This window comes from Chenopodium album, chromosome 5 (genome assembly GCF_948465745.1).
Source record: "Chenopodium album chromosome 5, dcCheAlbu1.1, whole genome shotgun sequence".
NCBI classification, from domain to species: domain Eukaryota; kingdom Viridiplantae; phylum Streptophyta; class Magnoliopsida; order Caryophyllales; family Amaranthaceae; genus Chenopodium; species Chenopodium album.
The window spans coordinates 11808044-11832842 of record NC_137838.1 but is presented as its reverse complement, the minus strand read 5'-3'; the positions used below and the strand labels follow the sequence as shown (position 1 = coordinate 11832842).

The 24799-nt window shown below is 37.2% G+C and overlaps 2 protein-coding genes across 2 annotated transcripts; one reads left to right on the top strand and one right to left on the bottom strand.

Annotated features, from left to right (window-relative positions):
* Positions 1 to 4624: 4624 nt before the first annotated feature.
* On the top strand, positions 4625 to 6704 carry LOC145630445 (polygalacturonase-like). The gene is made up of 4 exons (XM_081682700.1): positions 4625 to 5150; positions 5447 to 5736; positions 5866 to 6094; positions 6250 to 6704. Exons 1-4 carry the CDS (start codon positions 4686 to 4688, stop codon positions 6466 to 6468), a joined length of 1203 nt encoding a protein of 400 aa, XP_081538826.1. The 5' UTR covers positions 4625 to 4685; the 3' UTR covers positions 6469 to 6704.
* A 1635-nt stretch (positions 6705 to 8339) lies between these two features.
* LOC145632590 (uncharacterized) lies at positions 8340 to 15517 on the bottom strand. Its single transcript, XM_081684945.1, has 4 exons — positions 15286 to 15517; positions 14713 to 15198; positions 14198 to 14230; positions 8340 to 9282 (listed from the first exon to the last, which is right to left on the bottom strand). The coding sequence occupies exons 1-4, from the start codon at positions 15515 to 15517 to the stop codon at positions 8540 to 8542; spliced, it is 1494 nt and encodes a 497-aa protein (XP_081541071.1). The 3' UTR covers positions 8340 to 8539.
* Positions 15518 to 24799: the final 9282 nt, after the last annotated feature.

Here is a 24799-nt window from a genome sequence, read left to right as displayed (position 1 = left end):
AATCTCACGCGCCTTCTTTGATTCGCATCACAAGGAGCATATGTTCCTTAATTTGCTTAGTTGTGCTTAGAGCACGGTTCAATAACTACCATGTTGAGCAATGTGCGTACGTATTTGCATGAATGGATAAGGAAACATGATCTTACATATCTAGAACTATTAGGCAGCTAAAAATGATGCATTCAACTTGTTAAATCTATATTTTTGAGGGTTTTAACCATTAATATGACGTCTATTGAGATATTGTTGTTTAAAATATAATCAAATATTGGTGAAATAATAGAGTTTTTATTTATGATTATACAGGGCTAAAGAACCATTTTGATCAAGTCTATTGATATATTTATTTAATTTTTTAACAAAAAAGGTGGAATAATAATAGAATATACTTTCTCTGTTTTTTTTTCAACCTTATAGTTTGACTTTTACACTATTCATGTGTTTCACTTTGACAAGTTTTAATGATTTATACCTAAACAAAATATAGTCCTGTCACATCTTGTTAGATTCGTCTCGATTTGTATTATTTTAATATCAAATGTTTATAATTTTAACTTATTGGGAGTTAAAGATATTAACGATTATCATGTGTCAGCAAGCATGAAAATAAAAATATTGTAACTATAAAGAAACAGCTAAAGAAAGTAAATATTGTTTTTATGTGTAGTGAGCCGCAAGCCTTAGAAAAGGGCTTTATCACCCCCAAAACCTCCAACTCTTCTTCCTTTTTTTGTGGTATTATTATGTCATCATTCTTACTGTATGTTGCATCTCAAATTCCTTTTGTTTCAATTTGCTCAAATGGGCGATTTGATCAACTTCTTTTGTGTTTTTCACTCAATATTTATCGTCATATAGCAACGGAGAGAAGTACAATTTACTCTAAATTAATGATAATGACATGATAATGTGCTTAATTGGATCACTTGACAATTAACAAAAAAGTTTAGTTATTTTAGCTTATTGGTTCATTCAATGTGTTAAAGGGCCAAAAATTTAAGCTAATGGTTGAAGCTTATAGTTGGTTTATATACTCTATCACACCCCCTCATATGAGAGCCCGTTGAGCTTAAAGAGTAAATATGGCATGAGACCCCTCATACGCAACGCGAAAATGGCGGAATATTTCATCTAAAAATGGGGAAAGTTAAAAAGTGTATTTCTTTATTTTTGGTATAAATAGTATCATCAACATTTTTTTAATTCATCCAATTTTCAGTTTCATTTATTTATGTAATTTTAATTTTAGTTTGATAACTCTCGAATTTTTTTATTATTGTTTTATATTGGATTAACTTTTTTTTTTTTAAAAAAAAAATCACAAATTCTTATATGTGGCTGGCCACACCGTGTGACCAGTTATTGTTGGGGATTTTTTTGTTAGTGCTGTAGGGATTACTTGTTCAGTGTTAAATGGGTTACTTCGTTAATATTATAAGAGTTACTCAGTCAGTATTAAAGGGGCTACTTGTTCAGCATTACAGGAAAATTGGGGGTCTGTTCTCTTCAAATCATTTCATTTCATTTCATTTCACTTCAGTTCCTAATTTCCTTCTCTAATAAACAATTCAGTTCAGCTCAGTTCAGTAAATGAGAACAGGTCCTTGATCTGTTAATTTAAATTGTGACTTGAAATCTAGTAGGGCTGACTTTGAACGCTTATATCTCTCAAACTACAACTGATTTTGAGGTGATTCAAGTTGGAGGTGATATCTTGGTTCAAGAGCTCTCCAACGATAGGTCATATGTCCGATTCCGATAAGAAACGAGAAAGTTATGACCGTTTTACGAAAACCTGACGAAGCTGGAAATTTGCAACGAGGCTGCGAGCTATAGCTCTATGTGAGTGAGCTATAGCTCGACCCTATGAGGACTTGCGGCGGGTATGATCTAGCTACCGAGCTATAGCTCGGTAGTTAGGTTATTTTAGGATAATTAACGGAATATTTCCTAAAATTATATCTTTTCTATGACAGCTATTTGAGTATACTTGGGGAACAATCTTAGGGTTTTATTAGGGTTTCCTTGTGTTATAAAAGTACCCTTTAGTTGATCAATTAGATCATACCTTTTTTGAGCCATTAGATTTAGGGCTCCTTGTATTATTCTCTTGTTTCTTTCTCCATTATAGTGAAGAAGCTCTTGAATCCCCCACCCGTGGATGTAGGTCTATTTTGACTGAACCACGTAAATCCTTGTGTTGTTTGTTTAGCTTCTTTATTGTTTTTTCGTTCTTAATTTTATTGACTTGTTCCGCATTAATCAAACATAATTACACCCTTATTTCCTAACATGGTCAATGTAATAGGGGTTACTTTATTCTATAACAAGCGGTCACACGGTGTGACCAGCCACACACAAGATGGGCCGGGAACAAAAAATATTGTAGATATTAATGTCCACATTATAATACGAAGTATTGTTATCAATAGATATTTGAATTGATATCTTTTAATCTACAAAGTATTATGGCCTAGGAAAATATTATCTTGGAGTCTTGGACAAAGCTAAGCTCTCAAACACACACTTGCATAAAATGTGACTGGCCATTATAAAGATATTTTTCTAAAGTATCTCCATGATATGTACTCTTACATATACCATGCTTTGTTGTTTCAATCAAAATTGCAATCTTCAATTTATTACTTCAAAGTTCAAACATAGTACAAAATGTAAAAAATCATTTTTGAACGAAAAATAACTAGCTAGGTCAAAAACCTGAGATATAGCTCGATGCCTTAACTTATGGACCCATACATATGCATACCAATCCCAATAAAGTCGCAATATAATCTGTTTGTTCCTTTTGAAATTCTTAGTTAGTTTGAGCTAATGAGGCCTGAAGACAATATTTTGATCATAAAAAATGGTTAATATACACAAATATAGGTTTTTCAGTGCGGCACGCCACATGGTGCGGCACGGATTACTTGTATTTTAGGATTACTTGTATTCTGGGGTTACTTGTAGGGTGTTACTTGTATTCTGGGGTTATTTGTATGGGTTACTTGCAGGATGTTACTTGTATTATGAGGTTACTTATATCGTAGGGTTACTTGTATTCTGAGTAACTCCAGACAAAAATCTCATACCAAACCAGTAATACCCTACAAGTAATCCCTGATCAAAACCAGTAACACCCATACAAGTAACCCTAGAATACAAGTAACACCTATAAGTAACCCATGACAAAACCAGTAACACCCTACAAGTAACCCCGACCAAAACCAGTAACACCCATACAAGTAACCCCGGCCCATAATACAAGTAACACCTACAAGTAACCCCTGACAAAACCAGTAACACCCTACAAGTAACCCCGACCAAAACCAGTAACACCCATACAAGTAACCCCAAAATACAAATAGCACCTACAAGTAACCCTGACAAAACCGGTAACACCCTACAAGTAACCCTTGTCGCACCATGTGGCTAGCCACATACAAAAATTTGTATATAAATATATATAATCATGTGTGATTTTGTTAGATTATCTCGATATGATACTTATTGAGGGAGAAATAAATATAAAGGTGCTTTGAAAAGACAAATATTGGAGATAAGTGTAAATTACTAGGATATTCAAAAAAATATTGAATGTTCTTTTACATTTTTTTTAATTCATAAAGCGTTAATTAATTCAATACAAATAATGAAAGACAATTCAATTGTACATTTATGTATAACCACTACCCAGGAATATAACACATGCCCACCCATACCTGGTGCGAATTAATTCCACTATGAAGGAGGGGTGGATGAGATTTGGACCCGTGACCTTTAGTATCACACTGGCTCCGATACCATGTTAAAGGACCAACTCAACCAAAAGTTTAAGCTGATGGTTGAGGCCCAGAAATATGTACTCTATCACGGTTATAGGAGCTATTTTGTTATTTAAGGGTTGCAAAATAAAAATAATAAGGGATTATCCTGTCAATATAGTTGGGGACTTCAGGGTAATCTGTAAGTGCACTGTATTTTTTTTAATTTTTTTTTTATAAACGACTGTACATTATGACCGGCGCACAAAAAAGCGTTGTTGTGCATGCCATTCAGTTAATTACTTTTCTTGTAATCATGTTAAGCGAGCGGAAAATACTGTGGCTCATAGTGTCGCTAGATGGGATACGAGTATCTCAACTGAGCGTGTTTGTTTAAACTCTTTTCCCCAAAGCCTTACTACTTTGGTGGAAATTGACTCTATATAATAAAATTGCTCGCTTTTGCCTAAAAAAAAAAAAATTTAAAAAAATACAACGTTAATTTAAAAACATATTACAACATCCAATAACCATGCATATCTCTACCACAAATACGGCAAATAGTTAACATAAACCAATCATAGAATAGGGAACCATGCGAGGTTTCATTGGAAGGGGGTATAATATTGTCTTCCAATTTGTAATTTTAATAATAATAATAATAATAATAATAATAATAATAATAATAATAATAATAATAATAATAATAATAATAATAATAATAATAATAATTCCACTGTATTATAATTGCATGCATGTTACGTACAAATAAAGTATAAATTTATGACCTATTGTACAAATTAAAACCTATAAATACCCTCTACCTTTCCTTAATATCTTTCATCCTCAACAACCTAACTTCCTTCTCTTTTCCACATACAACATTTCTATATATATCTTTTTCTAGTTAAGAAAAAGAAAATGGAAACCAAAGTAACATCATCCTTAACACATGTACTTACATTTGTTCTCTTCACCTTATTCTTCATCGTAAATCGACAACTCGTAGCAGCAACCAATATTAACTTGGTGAGCCTAGGTGCAAAATCATACGGGTTAACAGACTCATCAAGGGCCTTTAAGTCTGCATGGAAAATTGCGTGTGAGTCAAGAAACCCTTCCACAATTCTTGTACCACAAGGAAGGTATTTGGTTAACAAAGCCTTAGTATTTAATGGGAGGAATTGCAAGAACAAGGCTATAAGCTTTGTCATTAGAGGTACCTTGGTGGCCCCGGCTGACTTTCGAGTGCTCGGAAATGCCGGTACTTGGTTCTCTTTTGATGATGTTACCGGAGTTTCTATCTTCGGCGGGGTGTTTGATGGACAAGGTGCTGGTTTGTGGGCTTGTAAGAGGTCCGGGAAGACTTGTCCCCCGGGAGCTACCGTAAGTAAATTTTATTTTTCAACCTTAATATAATTATCTATGACATACATGATCAATTATATAAAATCAAAATAAAAACACATAATAAATTGAAAATTAATTTGTTAATTTAAATAGCTGATCAAAGCTTTAATAAACTATGTACATGTTAACCACTATATTAAGATGATGTTAACATGTTATTAACACACTTGTTGTACCTAATGTATCACGGATGTTATATTATTTGTTAGAGTACATTATATTCTTAATGTTGGACAATAATTTATTATCTAATTTCTTCTATATTTGTACAGACAATTCGATTTTCAAATTCAATGAACATCGTGGTGAATGGATTAACGTCATTGAATAGCCAATTGTATCATATTGATTTTGATGGTTGTAAGGAAGTAAAAGCTGAAGGTGTGCAAGTCTCAGCCTCTGGTGCAAGCCCTAACACCGACGGAATTCATGTTCAACACTCGACTGGAGTGACAATCATGAACACAAAAATAGGCACAGGAGATGATTGTATATCAATTGGAGCCGGGACTAGTAACTTGTGGATTGAAAATATTGCTTGTGGTCCCGGTCATGGAATTAGGTATTTATTAAGAGTCATTTCTAACTATAGTGATTTTGTTGTCCAAATAATATAATAACTAAAAGCAATGGTGTGCTAATAAAATTAAATTACATGCAAAGCTTAAACATATGTTTCATTGAATTTCAGCATCGGGAGTTTAGGTAAGGAGCTAAATGAACCTGGAGTAGTGAATGTAACAGTCAAGAGTTGTACATTTGTTGGCACCGAAAATGGAGTAAGGATTAAATCATGGGGAAGGCCAAGCAATGGGTTTGTGAGACATGTTGTCTTTCAACATCTTACAATGGTGAATGCTCAAAATCCAATCATCATTAACCAAAATTATTGTCCAAATGAGAGGGGTTGCCCCGGAAAGGTAAGAAAACAACATCATTTTTTTTCTTATTCATTCATTAAAACTTAAACTTCTTAGTAATTAATTGACCATTCTTATCTATTCAAAAAAATAAAATAAAAATTCATATCCTCTATTTACACTAATTGTTACATTGCATACTTATAATTGACCAGGTTTCAGGAGTAAGAATCAGTGATATAACATATCAAGATATTCATGGAACATCAAGGACACCAATTGGTGTGAAATTTGATTGTAGTTCAAAATACCATTGTACAAACATCAAACTCAATGACGTGCATCTTACCTATAGAAACAAACCAGCTGGAAGAACTTGTATTAATACTGTTGGAAGTATCTTTGGTTCAAGTCACCCTAATAACTGTTTTTAAGTTTTGGTTAATTTAAGTAGTGTAGGTCATCATTCTATTATATAGTTAATACGTAATTAGTTTTTCATATCTAGCACAATCAATAGTTGAAAATTATTGATCATTTATCTTTGTGATGGCATTAATTGAATAAAAGATTATATGATTTGTATCTTTAAAAGTTGATATTGACAAGAGTACTATACGTATTGCTATGGTTCATGTTTTGGTGTATCTTTGTTTATGTATACCTAATTTTATGCCACTTTGGCCTTGTTCACATTCACTGAACTGAATTGAATTGAACTGATCTAAACTGATTGAAGTTGAACTGAGCTGAAATGAATATTTTCTGAGAGAGGGAAATTGGGAGTTGAACTGAACTGATTGGAGATGCAGTGAAATAAATTGAATTGATTAGAGCTGAACTGAACTGAAATTAAGTAAATGTTAATCGATTTTTTTTTGTTTTGAAATAAACACTTAATCAAGTATTGACAAAAGTAAACAATAATAAATACAAACTACTATAAAATAAACAAATTTTTTTTTAAAAAAGTAGGATAAATAAGATTTCTGCATGCACAAATTAAAGAAGGAAACAAGATCACCCAAAACAGGATCTTAAAAACATATCTTTATTTCAACTAAGGTGACGTATATCTTTATTTCAAAAATAAAAAAAATAATTAAAAAAATGTTTACAACAAACTTTTAATTATATATCTTTATTTCAATTAAGGTGACGTATATATTTCTTCAATAAAATAAAATAAATAAATAAGCGACGTATATATATCGATTAATTGATATTTACTTTTGATGCGTCAAGCCTCGGAAAAAGGCTTAATTCTTCCAAAATCTCCTACCAAAATTTCCTTTATAAGGTTTTATATATGTCATCATTCTATCTTTTATTGCCTCTCAACTCTCTTTTTTGTAGATTTGTTCATATGAACATTAAGATATACTTGTAATTCTTATTTTGTATGATCAAGTTTTCCCTTACCCTGACTGCAAATTTATATTATGTTAAATCTATACCAATGCAAGACGATCAAGCTAAGTCATAGTGCGTGGGTGAAATATATTTTCCCATCCAGGACGACATTGAACGTCTTTCATTTAATTTGTACGGAGTAGAATTCATTTGAGATGGCATGGTTCGTTGTCTAATTGACATAATCCAACTTGACACGATAGTGTGATTGTATAATTTTTAATCCAACCTGTAATCTTATGATCTTAAATTAATCCAACCTATCTCAAAATTTGTGACTTATTGAAATATTATACCTTTTATAACAAGGAATAACTTACAATAACTTGATCCAATTCATTAAACTTGAATCATATCTTATGGCACATCACACATGTTGAGGATTATATAACAATTATGATACACACAATCATATCCATTATAATTGCTGATTATGTGAGCTGAGTAACTTAACATATTAGTTGTTTACAAAGTTGACATGTTTTAAATCTTTTTATATGATTTGTTTATCACCTCTAAGAACTCATCGTGGATGACATGCATTATCTTGAGAAGAAAATTGTTGATTAATAGTCAAGATCTACAAATTAAACAACATACATGTTCATCTATTCCCTCGCTTTCTTGGCATTTTTGTTTGTCTAATTTGAAATCTTCAATTTGATCAAGTAGAGTTACAATGCAGATTCTTTTATAAATACAAGAAAACATTTACGAGTACTATATATGAGATCTTGTTAGATTTATCATTTTTTTTTTAAGAAACATTACTTGTAATGCATATTATAGTAGTTAAAGATGCATATTGATGATATGTGTACATTAAAATTGCGAAAAAATACACAAAAGACAATTAAAAAGGATTAGAAGGGTCATCAAGGAAAAACTTAATATTAGTGTTTCATTATACTTGTATAGTCATCTTACAATGCAAATTGAAGATTCTTATTACAAATAATACAAAATTACATATAAAAAATTTGAATAATCCTTAAGGCTTTCAACCTTGTGTATAAATTTTATTGATTTGTATAAGTAAATAAAAGTTTTACTTATAAATATTCATGAAATGAATACATTTTAAGTTAATAATTACCTCTTACAAACTACACCACGCCCATTCATCCCACTAGCACAATTCATGCTAGCAAGATCCATGGTCTCCAATGAAGTCTCTTCTTGACTACCAACGAACCTCGAAGCCAAACAATCCGTGGCAAAAATGCTACTACTTGCGAACTCTCTTTCGCCTCCCATAACCGGCATGGATGCTCTCATATTCACTCGACTCACATAATCATCCCTATAAGTTTTTCCTAGTACACCATCAACCTTTCCGGTCAAAGAGTAAAACTTAAACCCGAGATCAAGATGAGCAAATCGATCCTCATTAGTAATTCCATAGTTGTGTACCCTAGATTCTTCATCGGTAATAGGTACAACCTTAGCCTTGATCTTGAGTTTACCTTGGATTTCGACCACAATATCATTGGTTTCACTTGCCCTAGTTATTGTAACTTGTGGCATAGAGGTGGATGACCATTGAGACCCTAGGGTTTCTTCTAGGAATATTTGTTCTCCATCAAAGTCTAATGAAAGGCGGTCAATGGCATCGTCCCATGTAGAGGTTTTCCTTGCACCTAAGAAGAGACGGTGGTTATCAAACATGATTCCAATGGATTGAACCCAAGTAAAATCGCGACCCATGTTTTCATTTCTTTTTCCTATGAAGTGTGCGTTGATGTGGAGGTTGGGGTCGCTCACAAGGCAAAATTGTTGATCCTTCTTGCCGTGGAAGTAGAAGGTGATACCATCTCCTCCTATGAATCGAGGGTCTTTGAGAGAATATGTGAATATTTGCCGTAGGCTTCTCATTCATCAAAGATTAGTATATATACAAGATTAGGCGTCTAGGTTAAGCTACGCTAAACTAGGAAAGATATACACTAAATATATGCAAGATAATTACAAAAGATTATTTCCATAATCTATAATCTAACACACCCCCGCAGTCGAAACGGTAGGACGACGAACGCTGAGACTGTCCCGAAAATCATCAAATAAAACCTTAGGCAGACCTTTAGTGAAAATGTCTGCAATCTGGTAACGGGACGGAACATGTAGGACACGAACTTCGCCGCGTTGAACCTTCTCACGAACAAAGTGAATGTCCATTTCAATGTGTTTAGTGCGTTGATGTTGCACCGGATTACTAGAGAGATAAATCGCACTAACATTGTCACAATAAACCAATGTTGCTTTCTGAATAGGAAGAAATAGCTCTAGCAACAAATTCCGAATCCAGCAGGACTCAGAAACCACATTTGCAACCCCTCTGTATTCAGCTTCACAACTGGATTTAGACAAAGTAGGTTGGCGTTTCGAAGACCATGAAATCAGATTATCACCAAGGTACACACAATACCCTGACGTAGAACGACGAGTGTCCGGACACCCGCCCCAATCTGCATCCGTGTATGACACAAGAGAAGATACTGGAGATTTATGCAGTTGTAAACCAAAATCTGTCGTACCCTTAATATAGCGAAGAATGCGTTTCAACGCATCCATGTGCTCAACACGGGGAGAGTGCATAAACAAGCATACTTGCTGAACCGCATAAGAGATATCGGGTCGAGTGAAAGTCAAGTACTGCAAAGCACCACATAGGCGCCGATAAGAAGTAGGATCATCATAAGGAGCACCCTCCTTAGTGCTCAACTTCCCTTTAGAGTCAACAGGAGTAGACGAAGGCTTGCAATTTGCCATACCTGCTTTCTCTAAAATTTCCTGCGCATACTTCTTTTGAGATAAAAATAAACCATTTTTACCTCGAGTAACAGCAATACCCAAAAAGTAACTCAGGGGACCCAAATCTTTCATAGCAAATTCAGAGCTGAGTCGAGAAATAATATGTCGTCGGAGAGAATCCGAGGAAGCAGTAAGCACAATATCATCAACATATAGAAGGAGATAAGCTATATCATTACCATGGCGATAGATGAACAATGACGTATCAGATTTGCTATTAGCAAAACCAATTGTAGCCACAAAATCTGCAAAACGTTTGTACCACGCCCGGGGTGCCTGTTTCAGACCATAAAGTGACTTCTCCAATAAGCATACATGATCAGGTTTGGCAGGATCCTTGAATCCCATAGGTTGATACATGTAAACTGTCTCATTCAAATGACCATGTAAGAAAGCATTTTTCACATCCAACTGATGAATTTGCCAAGACTTAGCCAAGGCAATGCTAAGAACCACCCTAATAGTAGCCGGTTTAACAACCGGACTAAAAGTTTCATCACAATCAATTCCTTCCCTTTGAGTTTTACCATCACCAACAAGACGAGCCTTATGTCGTTCAAAAGACCCATCAGACTTGGTCTTATGCCGAAAAATCCACAAAGACCGAATTACGTTCACATTCGGCGGACGTGGAACTAATTTCCATGTACCATTGTCAATAAGAGCATCATATTCTTCCTGCATAGCAATTTTCCAATTATGGTCACGAAGAGCATGAACCGGATTCTTTGGAATAGGTGATATGGAGGTAGAGGTGTGATGGGTTTGATCTCGGTACTTAGGATTGGGCTTGACAATGCCATGTTTACTACGAGTAACCATGGGATGTTGATGAGGAGGAGAGGAGGGAGTAGAAGAGTGAGATGAGGAGTGGGTAGGGGCGGTAGAAGGCTGCCCGTAGTGCTGGGCAGCTTCTGCGGGCGCAGGAAACAACCCGCGGCCTGGCAGAAGCTGCTGGGCAGTTCCTGCGGGCGCAGGGAACAACCCGCGGCCTGGCAGTGGCTGCTGGGCAGTTCCTGCGGGCGCGGGTGTGTGAAGCTGCGGGGTAGGCTGGGAAGGAGAAGAGCGTGCACTAGCAGCTCTGTCGGCACCCACGGTGGCGCCCGCTGGTGACCCGGCGGGGATAGCAGAATGTGGCGAAGCCACAGGCTGCTGGGCGCTCGTAGGGGCGGACGGAGGAGCTTGGTGCGTGCTAATAGGGGGAGGTGCGATGCTAGCATCATGAATGTGAGGGAGCAACGGATGAGCTCCTAAATCAGCACCTAAGAAATCATAGGTGTGTGGTCTAGGAGTATGAATTTCAGAAAATGGAAAAACCGATTCATCAAACCAAACATTCCTTGAAATAATTATTTTCCGACTCGAAATATCGTAACACTTATAACCTCTATGATTACTTGGATACCCAAGAAAGACACAAGGAGTAGAGCGCGGTTGAAGCTTGTTAATTTGAGTAGAAGAGAAAAGAGGATAACAAAGACAACCGAACACCCTAAGATGAGAATAGTCGGGGTGTTTTTGATACAACAGTTGAGTGGGAGACTTATAATCAAGAATTTTAGTTGGTAAGATGTTATGTAAATAGGTAGCCATTTCTAAAGCGTGATGCCAAAAAGAGGGAGGCATAGAGGCATGACAAAGAAGAGTGCGAACGATATTATTAATAGTCTTAATTTTACGTTCGGATTTGCCATTTTGAGGGGAAGAATATGGACAGGATAATCGAAAAACCATTCCATGTTGGTGACCAAATTTAATAAAGGGATCATTTTTAAACTCGGTTCCATTGTCACATTGGAAAGCTTTTATTTCCCGTTCAAATTGAGTACGAATATAGGTTCTAATTCGAAGAAACAAGGGAAAAACTTGAGACTTTGATGCAATTGGAAAGGTCCACAAGAAGTTTGTGTAATCATCAAGAAAAAGAACATAGTATTTGTGCCCAAGAGAACTAGACACGGGAGAAGTCCATAAATCACTATGAACAATGTCAAAGGGCATAGTAGTATGAGATTGAGAATTATAAAAAGGCAATTTTATTAATTTTCCCATAGGACAAGAGTGACAAACATCAATATGAGCCTTATTACATTTGATCAATTTACTACTACGCAAAGAACCTATAATTGCATTTCCCGGATGGCCTAAACGGGAATGCCACACACTCGGAGAGACAACTGCAAAAACTGATGGAGAGGAATAAGAAAGGACTTGACGATCCGAGAGGAAAGGGTAAAGATCGCCACTGCTATCACATCTCACTATTTTGCTCCCCGTCTGCAAATCCTTCACAGAAAACCCAAAAGGATCAAACTCTATGGAAACACTATTGTCAGTAGTGAATTTTCGAACAGAAATAAGATTTTTGATAAGCTTTGGGACATGAAGGACATTTTTGAGTTGGAGTGTGTTTTTATTAAGAGATTCGTGACCATAACCTTTAATTGGAATTTTGCTACCATCACCAACAATAATAGAATTATGAATGCTATTATTTAATTGAACATACGAAGACAATTTACCTTGGGAATTTGTCATGTGAGACGTAGCACCCGTGTCCATGTAGTAATTCGGATCGGGAATAGACAATGTATGCATTGCTTGCTCAATATTGGTAGGCGCATAACCCATAGAAGAAGGCGGATTGGTGACATAATATGCTTGAGGACGTGGCCCAAGAACTCCGGGCTGAGGAGACCGTGCTGACCATTGCTGCTGGGCTGGTCCCTGAGAGGGGTAGGGACACGGAGGCACGGCCCAAGAGTTTTGGTTCCAATAGGCCCAAGGAGGGGGCAGCAGCCAGGGAGCTTGCTGTGGCGTGCCCTGCTGCTGCTGCTGGGGCTGACCGGACCAGCGCTGCTGGTTCTGCGGCGGCTGCTGGTGGTTGCTCCGGTTTGCGGCGGCGGGGGCGCCACCACCCTTCCCTTTTCCACCCTTCCCTTTGTTTTTCCGGCCACCTTGACGAGGCTGCCCGCGAGAAGCAGAATTCTGCGAGAGATCCCCTTGACCCTGCTGACCCGTGGAATTGGCATGAGAAAGATGTGCCTCTTCGTTGGTGTCAAGGGCAATATCGGTAGCATTACCTTGCTCTTCAAGTTCGAGCATGGATCGTAGAGAATCAAAGGAAGGCAGAGGAGTCATATGACGAACAGAGGTTCGAAAGGGCTTGTATTCCTCTGTTAAACCCTTCAAGAGTTGCAGCGCCATACGATTATCGGAGACTTGATCTCCAACGTTTTTCAAGCTGTCCGCGAGAGACTTAAGATGAGTGCAATATGCCTTGACGCCATCAAATTGCTCCAGCCGAGTATTTGTAAATTGAGCATCAAGTTGCAAAGCCCTAGCAGACTTGTTATTGAGGAAAAATTCCTCCAACCGTTTCCACGCATCTAACGCCGAGTCATCTTTATCAATAATTGAATTCATAAGGTCAGGAGAGATGGTATTATAAATCCATTGTCGAACGATGTCGTCAAGACGTTGATGGAATGCTTGTTCAGCAGGGGTGGCTTCGGTTTGCTTGGCCGAGGAATTCACCGGAGGTGGAATTATATGCTCGATGACCAAATTCGCACGGCAATGAAGTTGGAAAAGAGTCGACCAAGTGTTAAATTGCTTGCCCTCATAATCGAGAGTGATGGGAATACAAGACTTGATGTTGTTCACCAAAGTAGCAGGATGAATCTTGCTTGATTCGGCCATGGAGAAGAGAGAAGAGAAGTGCGGAAGATGAGAGAATTAGGGATTTCAGGAAAGAAACCTAGACTCGTGATACCATGAGAGAATATGTGAATATTTGCCGTAGGCTTCTCATTCATCAAAGATTAGTATATATACAAGATTAGGCGTCTAGGTTAAGCTACGCTAAACTAGGAAAGATATACACTAAATATATGCAAGATAATTACAAAAGATTATTTCCATAATCTATAATCTAACAGTCTTGACATACTGCTCCTGGATAATCACAGTCTATAACATACAAAAACAAAGAATTAGTGGACATTCTAATTTAACTTGAATTTTCAATTTAAAACTTATTTAATATTTGATAATTGATACTAATTAAGGACAATAGTAATGTATGTAACATTATATATGAGTTTTAATTTAAAATTTTGTGTTAATTGTGCCAATATGTATTTACCAAATTACTACAAAGCTAAGAAATACTATCTTCATTCATTTTACTAAAAATAAATAGTCACTTTTTTTTTCACGGTTTTTGATGCACATTAACCTTGATGATCTATAATAAATATTATTAATTACGAAGTATGTATCACTAAAAATTAAAACAGTTTGATATTTTACTTTACACTGATTCATGTGTTTAAAATTCGTAATTTTTACGAGTGATGATATTTAGTCAAAGATTAAAATGTTATCACAAAAGGCTAGGTAAAGTTAAGTGTAACCATTTTAGTAAAATGTATATAGAAAGTAAGACTTACTACAAACGGGCTTGCAAGTGACACAATCAACTTGACATGAAGTAGGGCAGTTAGCTGGGCAGACATGTACTTGATTATAACATTGTCCATAGTTCTTGTTTCTACACTTAGCTCTCTTTCTAGAGTCGACATTAGAAGTAGGAGGAGATGAAGGTGTTGAAGGAGTAGTTGGAGTATTAGGGGTAGAAGGAGATGGTTTTGTTGGAGTTGATGGTTTTGGAGTAGGTGGGGTTGATGGCTTAGGAGATGGTGTTGAAGGTGTTGGGTAATAGTTTGATGGGGTTGATGAAGAATTGTGAGAGGACGAATGATGAGAGTTTTGCGGTGATCCTCCTGATGAAGAGGGGGAGGAAGAAGATGAAGAGGATCCTCCTGCGGCAGATGAAGCAGCAGAGGAAGCTGATGAAGAGGCAGATGAAGCAGCAGAAGAAGCTGATGAAGAGGCTGATGATGATGCAGCGGCGGCAGCTGCTGCTGCAGCAGCAGCTGCAGCCGAAGATGCAGATGATGATGAGGATGAGGTTGAAGATGATGAAGAAGATGATGATCCAGAAGATGATTTATGCTCATCACTTGAAGGAGTAGAAGAACAAATAGGCTTGCAAGATGCACAATCAACTTCACAACTATCAGGACAAAATTTAGGGCAAACATGCTCTAGGTTATAGCACATCTTGTACTCTTTTTTGTTACATGATGCTCTTGAAGGATTTTTAGCGATTCCTGGAGGAGTACTTGCTGCCTCTACCGCGATGGCCAACACCAAAACTAAGCACCCGAGATAAAAGATCTTGGATGGAGCCATTGCTATAGTATGGGAGGGTTGAATTTGTAGAGTTATATCCAAATACTAAACAAAACAAGTGCTTTTATAGATGTATACGGCCGCGAATGTTGCATGATTTAATTAATACAAGTAGTATATTCCTAAAATATCGGGTCAAATATAACATAGAGTATTTGAAGCTAAGTCAAAAGCTTTACACATGCATCTATCTAACAATATGCATTAAGAATGGTTTATTATGATTTAGCTTGTATGTATCTAAAGTGCAAGCAATTAAATAAATTAAAAGGAACTTTGATTGTTAACTATCCTGCCATAATATGTTTTTTTTTTTTTAAATATATATCAATTGGAATCACTTTCAATTGAAGAAACAAATTAGCTATTTCTTTAATTTGACATGTCGTTTTAAAAGCTTACTTTACTAGAATAACACTTAAATCGAAATGGTGCTTATTTATGATTGGATTAAATTGGGTATCATACAAAGAATTTATTTTATTTTTTTTTAAAAAAGTATATGTACTTTCGTAATGTATTTAAAAGTGTATATTGAGTGTAGTCGTCTGTATCTTAATATATACTTGAGAAAAATCAGTAATGTGGTATCAAATAATATCTTATCTCTTTAATTTGACTTTATTCTCATACTTACTGTTGGTAAAATACCTGTTGATTCCAATACAAAATAGAGAAGATGAAAGGGAAAATACTTGATTGAAGATCTCAAACTCACAGTCGCGCCGTGGAACAAAATTCACTGCCTTAGAAGCGAAATACGCCACCACCGGTACAAGTTTCCTAGTGACGCACGCCCCCCAAGTTTAACGCAACTCTCTCCGTAATCCGTGCACCCGAACTCGAAGAGTGGAATTGCTCAAGAACTGTTCAGATCTCAAAAGGTAGGTTTGTGTTTTCGGCTAGAAAAGTGAATAATGTCATGAAAAAGTAAAACTCGTATTTATATGAGTCTTGGAAAAAAGAAACACGTAAGCAAACCGACCTAGGAAAAAGGCGGGCCCGATCGGGCGAGCTGCCGCCCGATCGGGCCGAGATCGAGCTTCTCCAAACGTAGTGTCGTGCCCGGTCGAGCGATCTGAAATCCCCATTCCGGGCGAGCCATCGGGCGAAGCCGGCCGATTGGGCTCGTCAAAAACTCGAGTCCGCCGCCCGGTCGGGCAAAGCCCGCCCAATCGGGCGCGAGAGTTCCCTATTTTTCCTTGACCACCTCCGCCCGATCGGGCGCGAGTCATCCGTTTGCAATACTATTTCCAACAATCCCCCACTAATGCGAGCGGATCTTCAACATGAAATCTGAACAGTAAATGAAAGTCTTAGTACTTAAATGCTAGTAACCAAAGGTTTGAACTAACACATTAGTGCACAAGGTTTTCAACACTTCCCTAGTGAGTATCCTAAGATTTGAACTCCTAGGAGCGAGGAAGGGACCTTGAATACACATACCTTGACTTTAGAGCTTAAGCAACTCCGCCAATCTTGGCCTACAGCTTGGGCTCTCATGAGTACTTCAGGAAAACTACACCACAATTTTCCCTTGAAGGAGGCCACCCCTCGTACTCACGTAGGTGTTCCGTCTGTGTATAAAATACACATTCCCAGCACATCTAGGGTCTTTCCTTGCAGGCTTAAAACACATTCAAGCACCTTGCAAACCCAAGATTTTTCTGTGCAATGGAATAAGAACATTAAGAACGAAAAGTTCAACCCTATCAACTCGACGGTGCATCTATCAATCCACTGCTCAATGAGCTCTTAGGCTAGATGCATTAAGGGACATTCCCAACCTCAGTCATTCGGTACCACTATCGTTCCCTACTCGAGAAGTATCAGGGCTAGTGATTCTAATTTATTTAAGAATCACTATCGTTCCCACCTCTCAAGCAACTGGGCTAGTAGTATTAAGAGCAAGCAATGCTCAACCTTCCACCTTCGGTGTCATTATCAATCCTACTCTAAGAGCCACTGGGCTAACGGTCTTAAATCCACTTAAGAACCATTATCAATCCCTGCTCAAAGAATAACTGGACAAATGACATTAAGAGCCACGCTCAACCTTACTGAATCTATCTACCTGGTCAACAGACCATAAAAAGAGTTATAGATTCAATAAACATATATGGTGTAAATCCAGCAATGAGTTAACCAAAGCAAGGCTCCAGACCCATTCATAACAAAAGTTCAATAAATTAAAATACTTCGGTGTGTCCATGTAAGCTATCACAATTGACCACCCAATCTGGGATATGGACACATTAAGAGCACTTAAAGCTCAACCTGCAAACATCAAGCAACAAGTCTACCAAAGCATCTCATAACCATATAAATTAGAGGGTTATCAAGCCAGATCACTTCAGGACGTAGACTCAATTTTTTAAACTTCGTCACTAGAATAATTTAAAATACCCCACAGGATCTTAAATACATTCTCTTAGACAATCAAGCACTTACCTGTGCTTCATCCTAGTATAAGGACCTGCTTGATTCTTCTTTGCTTTCACGTACTCTAACATGAGTATCAGCTCCACAAGATCTGTCTAACTTTGTCACTACATCTGTAGTTCCTGACAACATACATAGACACTTGTGAAAAATAATGTAGAGAACATGAGGATCAACTTACCCCCACAATGGACAAACTTCCAGAGATTAATTTTTGCAACAATCACCTTCTTGACCATGTCATCCAATCTAATGAACCTTTGCTTCATAATGGATAGTGTACAACAATTTGTTTTGCAGTGCACTCGAAATAGGGCATCACCCTTCATCATGTAAAAACCATACACTGAAGAGGTTCAACTAACCATCGTTGTTCATTCAATCATTGTCTCTTAGAATTTACTGGATAGGTACTTGAGAAACTTTCTCACTTTAACCTCCATCCCTGTACTATTTGAAACTCAAACAATAATCGAGTAATATTCTCTTGACAAACAGAATGAACAATATAGTTTACAACAAAACCACTACACGTCAAGAATAGTTTGTTCATCATTTAGATTGCAAAACATTAGCACATTTGAATCAAACATCAAGGCCAAATCATGAAAAATAACTCTGGCTTAGAGATGATAAATATAATTTACCAAGCCACTTTCTCTACATCACAATAATGAGATTGATGTGTACCTTTATTAGTTCATTGGCATACTGCCTAGAACCATTCTGCTTATCACATTATCTTGTACTTGTCTCTTGGCTTAGAGACACACATACATCTTTATCTCAATTAACAACATGCATGTGAAGTTAACAACTTATGATCATTCTAGCAAATGAATTCTATCAATGCAAACCATAGTAACATCACACATGCATCAAGAAGTTCAACTCACATGCCAAGAAAAACTTAACATAACAAGTTCGAGTACTCAAATCTAACCCCCACTCATCATACATATCACAAAGGATATAACATCGTGAGCAAAAAATACCTCATCTTCTAAGTTGTCACATGTGCATGCATTTTAAAATACACACCCTTGATTTACAATCAATCATGCTAGAAAGCTTAAGCAACCTTACTGCAAATCAGACAAGCTTAGAACAAACCAGGTCAGTCATAAGAGTTGGTCAGCACCAAACTTATAGAGTAAATCCTAACAGCATAGTATCTTACCTTTAGCCCATTTCCAATCAACCACCTTTCAAATCCATTTGAAAGATACTTACAACAGATGGATTTCTAATAGCAAGGCAAGATATACTCTTCTCAAACATATCAGACTCAAAGAGAGTGCACAACTCGCGTTAACATGCTTCTTTTCACAACTAGTCAATCAGGTTTATCCATATGGTTCAGGAATTTTCCATTCACCACTACATGAATATATAAACCACACAACAAACATCTACATACAACTTTCGATCAAGAAAGTAAAACCAAGATGATACACAACTAGTTTAAGCTTTAATCCAATACACCTTAGATGATGAACTCATCAACTTTACTAGCAGAATAAAGCTTAGAAAGCAAGAACAAATCCTATGAACGAGCAAAACTAACATGTCATGTCATAGGAAAACATATACTTGAGACATTTCAAGGATTTAACATATCAAGCTCGTACATGATAAATGTAGCAGATATTAAGCATACATTTGATAAGTGTTTTATTTGTCCACTTATCATGGTATTTTTAGCACAATTTTGTTGTCATTTTCCCCTCTTTATCCCCCTTTCCGACTCCTTTTTGTGTATGATTACAACTTTTGGCTTCCCCGTTCCTTTTTATGTGTGTGTTCGTGTTTGTAGATGCAAGGAGAAATTGGTCACATAGCATGAACATGAAGAACTATATTGGAAGCAAAGCACAAGAGGAGAGGGCGTGCAGCCTGTTAGGAGCGGGCGCTCCTGCCTGAACTGCCACATTCTGCCTCCCCTGCACTTTTAGGAGCGGGCGTGCACCTATATAGGAGCGGGCGCTCCTCCCTGTTTTCCTACAAACTGCCTCAAATTGCTGCAGGAGGAGAGGGCGCGCAAGATCCAGGAGAGGGCGCTCCAGCCTGAGGAGCGGGCGCTCCTCTATGTAGGAGCGGGCGCTCCTACATGCAGACCCGACTTTTTGGGCGGATTTTACAATGTTATTTCGGGGTGTATAAATACGACCCTTGGCTTCAGTTTTCTGCATCTTCTTCCTTGGAGAAGATCACCTTCTTCCCTTTAGTCTTCTTAGGCCCTTAACTCTCTAAACTCTTATTAATTAGCTTAGTTTCTCTCAAACTCTATCATTGAAGTAGATTAATTGAAGTTTGTATTCTTCCTTTCAACATTTTCTCAACCTTGAAGCTTCATTAGTAATCTCTTTCCTCTATCCCTTACTCTTTAATTTCAGTTTTTATTTACTTTGAATTGTTAATTTCTCTCTTAATCTTGGTTAATTGTTGTTGCATGTTCAATCTACTTTGTTCTTACTACTCTCTTCAATTTGTTAGATTAATTTTGAATTTAGATATTGTTGTTAGAATGTTCTTCACCATGTTTAGTGAGTAGTTAATTAGCTAGGGGTTGGGTGAAGACCCAACCAAGCCATGGGTTGACATTTTGGTAGAGGGATATTCGGTCGTTGGACGATCACCCTCAAGCCAAACACTATTTCTACCTAAACTAACCTAAGACAAGTCTAGGGCAAGTAGAGGATCGTATCCACAGGGAATGGGTATGAGTACACCGAGAGTATGAAACGGTTGCAATCTAGTTCGGTCACAAATTGGAGGTTTGATTAAATAACTACTATATGGAGACAAACACTAGGGGGGAAATGGGAATAGACACCAACCAAACCAATGGATCAAAACAATAGGCAAGCATGTACACAAATTGGATGATAGAGAGGGCACTCAACATTGTCTTCTTTTGAAGTCACCACACTAAGCATTCTTAAACCAAACTCAACTAGCAAGATAGGCCAACCAAGTCTTAACAATAGGAAGTAGACTACTAACTCGGGTTTGTCTTTCGATCGGTTCGAGATAGTACTAAGGCACAAATAATTGGGATTTCTCACCTAATTACCGCAACTAAGACTACTACATCATCCAAACGAGGTACCGTAATCAAGATAGAAATTCGGTCTAATCATACAAGAAAAGGGTCACTTCTCTCGAAACTACAACACTAAGCATTCCTAAACTAAACTCGACTAACAAGATAGGCCAACCAAGTTTTAACGATGGGAAGTAGACTACTAACTCGGGTTTGTCTTTCGATCGGTTCGAGATAGCTTAGTACTAAGGCACAAATAATTGGGATTTCTCTCCTAATTACCGCAACTAAGACTATTACATCATCCAAACGAGGTACCGTAATCAAGAGGAATTTAGCATAATCATACAAGAAATGACTCACAACTAGACCTCATCTTTCAATGCAAGCATAGAAGTGAATACATGAGCAATAAGTGGCCATCCAATTACACATGCAATTAACCAATTCTTTAACAATCAATCATCAACCCAAAATGAACATGCAAACACAAACATCAATTAACCCATGGCTTGGTTGGGTCTTCACCCAACCCCTAGTTAAGAAACTAGTCACTAAACATGGTGAAGAACATTCTAACAACAATATCTAAGTTCAAAATTAATCTAACAAATTGAAGAGAGTAGTAAGAACAAAGTAGATTGAACATGCAACAACAATTAACCAAGATTAAGAGAGAAATTAACAATTCAAAGTAAATAAAAACTGAAATTAAAGAGTAAGGGATAGAGGAAAGAGATTACTAATGAAGCTTCAAGGTTGAGAAAATGTTGAAAGGAAGAATACAAACTTCAATTAATCTACTTCAATGATAGAGTTTGAGAGAAACTAAGCTAATTAATAAGAGTTTAGAGAGTTAAGGGCCTAAGAAGACTAAAGGGAAGAAGGTGATCTTCTCCAAGGAAGAAGATGCAGAAAACTGAAGCCAAGGGTCGTATTTATACACCCCGAAATAACATTGTAAAATCCGCCCAAAAAGTCGGGTCTGCATGTAGGAGCGCCCTCTCCTACATAGAGGAGCGCCCGCTCCTCAGGCTGGAGCGCCCTCTCCTGGATCTTGCGCGCCCTCTCCTCCTGCAGCAATTTGAGGCAGTTTGTAGGAAAACAGGGAGGAGCGCCCGCTCCTATATAGGTGCACGCCCGCTCCTAAAAGTGCAGGGGAGGCAGAATGTGGCAGTTCAGGCAGGAGCGCCCGCTCCTAACAGGCTGCACGCCCTCTCCTCTTGTGCTTTGCTTCCAATATAGTTCTTCATGTTCATGCTATGTGACCAATTTCTCCTTGCATCTACAAACACGAACACACACATAAAAAGGAACGGGGAAGCCAAAAGTTGTAATCATACACAAAAAGGAGTCGGAAAGGGGGATAAAGAGGGGAAAATGACAACAAAATTGTGCTAAAAATACCATGATAAGTGGACAAATAAAACACTTATCAAATTCCCCCAAACTAGCCAATTGCTTGTCCCTAAGCAATTCACTTGGCGCAAAAGAAACCAATAGATTAATCCGCTCAAAGAAAAGCACATGTAAAGATAAAAGAATCCTTAAGCAATAAAACTCGAGCATGAGGTATATGCCTAAGATCAACCACGGTCATGACTAGCCAAGGCCTAGCTAACCTTCCCGAATGTACTCAACTTTGGTCCATTCAACCAATCTTACCGCGTCCCCAACACAAAGTTCAAATTCCCCCTAATGGTAGTGTCTCATGACTCCTCGAAGGAGCCGGAAGAAAAATAGACAAAAGAAGGTTTAGAACACTCGACATCTCAATGATAAGTACCCTCTCCATATGCTTGTGAACCAACTCCCTCCACCGACTATGGCTTCAACTACTCTACTAACATTACAAAACTCAAGGATTACGACACAAGTTAAGGCATAGAGAAAACTAGAAGTGCTTTGCAATTAAAGTCAAGCTAAGGTATATAGCACTAAGAGAAAACCTAAAGAGGTTTCTAACTTTGACCCAAATTACAAAATATGAATAAACTTGAAATAAAAACGCACCCCCAAGCTTGTTTAATTGCTAGGGTGATGGCTATTCATCACTTCTTTTCTTTCCCTTCTTTTTTTTTTTTTTTTTTTTTTTTCTTTCTTTCTTTCTTTCTTTTTTTTTTTTTTTTTTTTTTTTTTTTTTTTCAAACTTGAACATTTACATCACTAACTACTAATTACAATAAATTAAAAATTGAACTAAGAAAACAAGAATGATATGCCTTAATTTTTTTGTGAATAAACAATACATAACAACCTTCATCAATCACTAAGAGTAGTTTAGGCTGCGATCTTGGGAGTTGGGACTCAAGTTGTCGATCTAGGTACTAAATCAAAGAGGATCCTTGCCACTCATTCAAAATGTAGTAGGCTTGAAAATATTACAACCTCACTTTTGGGAACAATATGGGATCAATTACTACCTTTCGGGGTTCAAATTCCTTCGATATGGGCGACACCTTCTTACCACAATCCTAGACTTTTGGTTTCGTACATTCGGTAAGGTTATTCTCACACTAGCCTAAACTAGCCAATTCTATGTTCAACCAAGGGCATCTAAACCATACTCGAAATTTTATTACCAAAAGAAAGCAAATATCCATCACATGCAATCCAATATCCTCATTGAGGACTATTCTAAAAGCAATTTTTTTTTTTTTTTTTTTTTTTTTAGAGGAAAAGCAAAAATACTCGGGTTGCCTCCCGGGAGCGCTTCTTTAACGTCACTAGCTTGACGAAAATTCGAAGATTGGTTTCTTCACTAACACCTACAACAAGAAGTTAGTCAAAGAAATCAAAGAAAAACAAATCTATACAAATGAACTAGTCTCACATGTTTCACAAGTAACTCAATGCTCAACGCCATTCCCCGGCAACGGCGCCATTTTGGTAGAGGGATAATCGGTCGTTGGACAATCACCCTCAAGCCAAACACTATTTCTACCTAAACCAACCTAAGACAAGTCTAGGGTAAGTAGAGGATCGTATCCACAGGGAATGGGTAAGTACACCGAGAGTATGAAACGGTTGCAATCTAGTTCGGTCACAAATTGGGGGTTTTGATTAGATAACTACTATGGAGACAAACACTAGGGGGGAATAGGGATCGACTCCAACCAAACCAACGGATCAAATCAATAGGCAAGCACGAACACAAATTGGGTGATAGAGGGGGCACTCAATGTTACCTTCTTTCGAAGCCACAACACTAAGCATTCCTAAGCCAAACTCAACTAACAAGATAGGCCAACCAAGTCTTAACAATGAGAAGTAGACTACTAACTCGGGTTTGTCTTTCGATCGGTCCAAGAAAGCATTAAAGCACAAGCAATTGAGATTTCTCACCTAATTGTTGCAACTAAGACTACTACATCATTCAAACAAGGAACCATAATCAAGAGGAGATTAGCATAACCATAATAAGAAAAGGCTCACAACTAGACTTCATCTCTCAATGCAAGCATAGAAGTGAATACATGAGCAATAAGTGGCCATCCAATTACACATGCAATTAACCATCTCTTTAACAATCAATCATCAATCCAAAATGAACATGCAAGCACAAACATCAATCAACCCATGGCTTGGTTGGGTCTTCACCCAACCCCTAGCTAATTAACTACTCACTAAACATGGTGAAGAACATTCTAACAACAATATCTAAATTCAAAATTAATCTAACAAATTGAAGAGAGTAGTAAGAACAAAGTAGATTGAACATGCAACAACAATTAACCAAGATTAAGAGAGAAATTAACAATTCAAAGTAAATAAAAACTGAAATTAAAGAGTAA

Bases quoted from the DNA above. Each gene is read 5' to 3' on its own strand.
- LOC145630445 (XM_081682700.1), top strand. From the start codon at position 4,686: ATGGAAACCAAAGTAACATCATCCTTAACACATGTACTTACATTTGTT. The intron at 5,151-5,446 runs GTAAGTAAATTT...ATATTTGTACAG, and splicing joins CTTGTCCCCCGGGAGCTACC to ACAATTCGATTTTCAAATTC. The intron at 5,737-5,865 runs GTATTTATTAAG...ATTGAATTTCAG, and splicing joins GGTCCCGGTCATGGAATTAG to CATCGGGAGTTTAGGTAAGG.
- LOC145632590 (XM_081684945.1), bottom strand. From the start codon at position 15,517: ATGGCTCCATCCAAGATCTTTTATCTCGGGTGCTTAGTTTTGGTGTTG. The intron at 15,199-15,285 runs GTGATGAGCATA...CTTCGGCTGCAG, and splicing joins TTGTTCTTCTACTCCTTCAA to CTGCTGCTGCAGCAGCAGCT. The intron at 14,231-14,712 runs GTAAGTCTTACT...TGTATGTTATAG, and splicing joins CACTTGCAAGCCCGTTTGTA to ACTGTGATTATCCAGGAGCA.